General features: G+C 35.0%; 1 protein-coding gene across 1 annotated transcript; it reads left to right on the top strand.

The window, feature by feature from the left end:
* The first annotated feature begins 569 nt into the window (after nucleotides 1-569).
* On the top strand, nucleotides 570-2,004 carry LOC145099362 (uncharacterized). Its single transcript, XM_079036949.1, has 4 exons — nucleotides 570-1,134; nucleotides 1,234-1,449; nucleotides 1,515-1,653; nucleotides 1,839-2,004. The coding sequence occupies exons 1-4, from the start codon at nucleotides 570-572 to the stop codon at nucleotides 2,002-2,004; spliced, it is 1,086 nt and encodes a 361-aa protein (XP_078893075.1).
* The last annotated feature ends 1,206 nt before the right edge of the window (nucleotides 2,005-3,210 follow it).

The raw sequence follows: 3,210 nt of genomic DNA, 5'->3' as shown, positions 1-3,210 counted from the left end.
AAGCTAGTATGGAAAAAAGCCAAATTTATTTTAGTTGTGTGAAGCCAAACATGAGAAGGATTATTTTGGGAATTTTACCTTTTGATATTGGTAAAATTCCCGTTAAATACCTTGGAATTCCCATGTGTGTGAATATGCTTTTCAAAAGAGATTGTAAATCTCTTGTTGATAAGATTAAATTGAGAGTGTGTAATTGGAAAAATAAGATGCTTTCTTTTGCTGGGAGATTACAGCTCATAAACTCTGTTTTGACTTCAATTCATGTTTATTGGGCTTCAATTTTCAAAATCCCTATAGCTACTATAAAGGAGATAGAAATGATTTGTAGAAGTTTCCTGTGGGCTAATGGAGAAGTGGTTAGAGGGAAAGCTAAGGTTAAATGGAGTGATGTTTGTAAACCTAAGATAAATGGGGGACTTGGAATTAAGAATTTGAGATTCTAGAATGATGCCCTGTTAGCCAAACATGTTTTGAATCTGATTAATAATAAGAATTCTCTATGGGTTCAGTGGGTGAGAGAAAATTATATCGGTGACAGGAATTTCTAGGATATATGGCAGAAGAGAAGTATGAATTGGACTTGGAAGAGATTTTTGGAGTTGAGGAAAACAATTAGACCTCATGTTGTTTCATGTATTGAAAATGGAAGGAATACTTCTTTGTGGCATGATTGGTGGCATCCAATTGGCATTTTAAGTACAATTATATCTAGAAGGGATTGGATTAGAAAAGGATTTAATGATAATTCTTTAGTCAGTGATGTTATGACTAATGATACTTATAGATGGCCTGTTGAATGGGTGATTAAATTCCCTGGATTGAAAGATGCTACCATGTTTTGTAATATTGGTAATCAAAGGGATATTACTGTGTGGAGGGATATGAAAGGCTTAAGTAAAAGATTTTCATGCAAGCAAGTTTGGAGAGATATCAATAATTTTGGAGGCAAAGTCAGTTGGTTTGACTGTGTTTGGTATGGCAATTGTATTCCCAGAAATGCTTTTATCTTGTGGCTTGCAGTGCTGAACAGACTGAAGACCCAAGATCGAGTAAAATTCTGGGAGAAATCAGGTTCCTTACTCTGTCCTTTCTGTTTAATCACTCCTGATTCTCATGATCATCTTTTCTTTCAATGTGAATTCTCGAATGTTATTTGGAATCAATGTTGTTCGAAGGCTTGAATTGACATTTCTTATAATAATTGGAATGACTTAGTTCTTAAATTGTGTTCAGTCTTAAAATCGAGAACAGTTGAGAATTTGATCAAAAAATGGGTGTTTGCTAGTTGTGTTTCTCATATTTGGAAAGAAAGGAATTCGAGGATTTTTTGTAAAATGAGAAAATCGAATGATGGAGTGATTTCTTATATTGTGAATGAAATTCAATTGAAGTTGTTAGGGTTGAGGAAAATGAATGTTATGGTCAGTGAAAAAATATTACCGACCTGGGGTATTTTTGGAAAAAATGATTGTAAATAATGAAGTTCTTTTTCAGGGATAATTGTTTTGTTACAGTTTGTTTTGATGATTGGGATGATATGGAGTTGATGGTTAGTATGGCTGTTATTAGTGGAATTCTGTTTTGGGGGTATTTTCGGAATGGCAGATTTAAAGGAATTGACGGATATAAAGGAATTGATGGATTAACTCACTGGTTTAAGAGCTTGCTCTTGAATTAAGTGATTTGTACCTTTGGGATTTTTTGTTCGGATATGATCTTAATTGAGAATATTCAAATGGAAATCCTAGACATGTGATTGATGCCATGTCTAGTCTGCAACTGGTTCTGAATTTATGGTGGAATTGTGGATTCCTGTGTTTCTTATTTTATGATTGCAGGAAGAGCATACATCAGTTGATGGTCAAGCTTTTTGATCGAGGGATTGCTTATAGGATGATGTCTATTATGATGAGTTACCTTTTGATGATGAAGGATAAGAGAAGGAAAAATAAGGGATGGATACAAGGGCTGAAAGAAGTAAAAGCTGCTGGATTGGTTTCTTGATGATTCTGTAGTGGAATTTGCTGAATGTTTTTTGTGTTTTTTGTTTCAATCTTTTTGTCTTTAGTTTGTTTGGAGTTGGGTCTTTATGGCATTGGTTCTTAAGACTACACTATTGGACTGTAGGTTTTTTTAAGGGCCTTACCCCTTGCTTTGGTCTTAATGGTGATTGGTGGTGTGGTTATTGCAAGGGGGTGAAGTTACCTTTTTTTCCCACTTTCAATAAGTCTTTGGTGTAGTCTTATGAACATTAAGGTCTTTTGGGGTATTTGGAGGATTGTTAAGGTGTTTAAGAAATGGTTAGGAAGTTGGTTATGGATAGGTTGGATATGTTTAGGATTTTTGGGATGACTATTTTATTTTTATTTGTATTTGTTTTCTTTTATTATTTTTAATAAAATTTGCTGAGCTTTGGCTCTTTCAAAAAAAAAGTTGGTGGTTACAAGCCACCTAACCAACTACTCAGGAAAACTAATAATGAAAATTAAAGAAACTCATGAAACCACACAAAAAAAACGTCTGAGATACTAATGAATGAAAAAAGCATCCATACTCCATTAAGGAGCCACAAGAAGCATTAAACTGTAACCCTAATCCACCAAAGAGTATCAAAAATGGCTAGAAGGCTTGATGAAGCAAAAAGTAATGGTTTTGAGCACTTATGAAGCCTTTAAAATGTTATTGTAGCCTTCATGCGCCCGTAATTCTATTCGTAGGTTACCATGCACAACCCAACCATTATAACAACCCGAAATTGTCCATCGCCGAAAACCCGTTCTACCCGTCAAAATTCGTCGTTTATCCATTCGTTCCGATTTCGTTTTGGGTTAAATTCTTTAAACTTATATGTTTATTATAATCTAATGAGTGTCCAAACCCCTTAGGAACTCATGAAATTAGCCCAAAATGTTTATTTCAGAAATTATAGAAACGTCCCCGCCGGGTTACGGAAACTTAATCGGGTGCGACCAAAAGCCCCGTTTAATGTTGGTATCGGGTAAAATTCCACCGTGTCCAAGTTTTGGGACCTATTTAATCGTGTTCAAGCTTTCATTTGAAGCTTTTGCTTCATCTCTCTACTCTCTCTCTAACCTCTCTCCTCAACCAAGTTTAAGGGTCCAAAATCATCAAATTTAAGCTCCAAATCACCAAGGTAACTACCCTAACTCCTATTATAACATCTTAGGCCTTCAAATTCGAGTTCAAATC

This window comes from Lactuca serriola, chromosome 4 (genome assembly GCF_051521515.1).
Source record: "Lactuca serriola cultivar US96UC23 chromosome 4, Lser_US96UC23_V15, whole genome shotgun sequence".
NCBI classification, from domain to species: Eukaryota; Viridiplantae; Streptophyta; class Magnoliopsida; order Asterales; family Asteraceae; genus Lactuca; species Lactuca serriola.
The sequence above is the reverse complement of the archived record's forward strand: the minus strand, read 5'-3'. Positions and strand labels throughout refer to the sequence as shown.

What these genes read in the sequence shown, in the direction of transcription:
- LOC145099362 (XM_079036949.1), top strand. Translation starts at nt 570, where the DNA reads ATGAATTGGACTTGGAAGAGATTTTTGGAGTTGAGGAAAACAATTAGA. An exon ending in AAAAATATTACCGACCTGGG is followed by an intron (nt 1,450 to 1,514) that starts GTATTTTTGGAA and finishes GTTTTGTTACAG; the next exon opens with TTTGTTTTGATGATTGGGAT. An exon ending in ATTGATGGATTAACTCACTG is followed by an intron (nt 1,654 to 1,838) that starts GTTTAAGAGCTT and finishes TTATGATTGCAG; the next exon opens with GAAGAGCATACATCAGTTGA.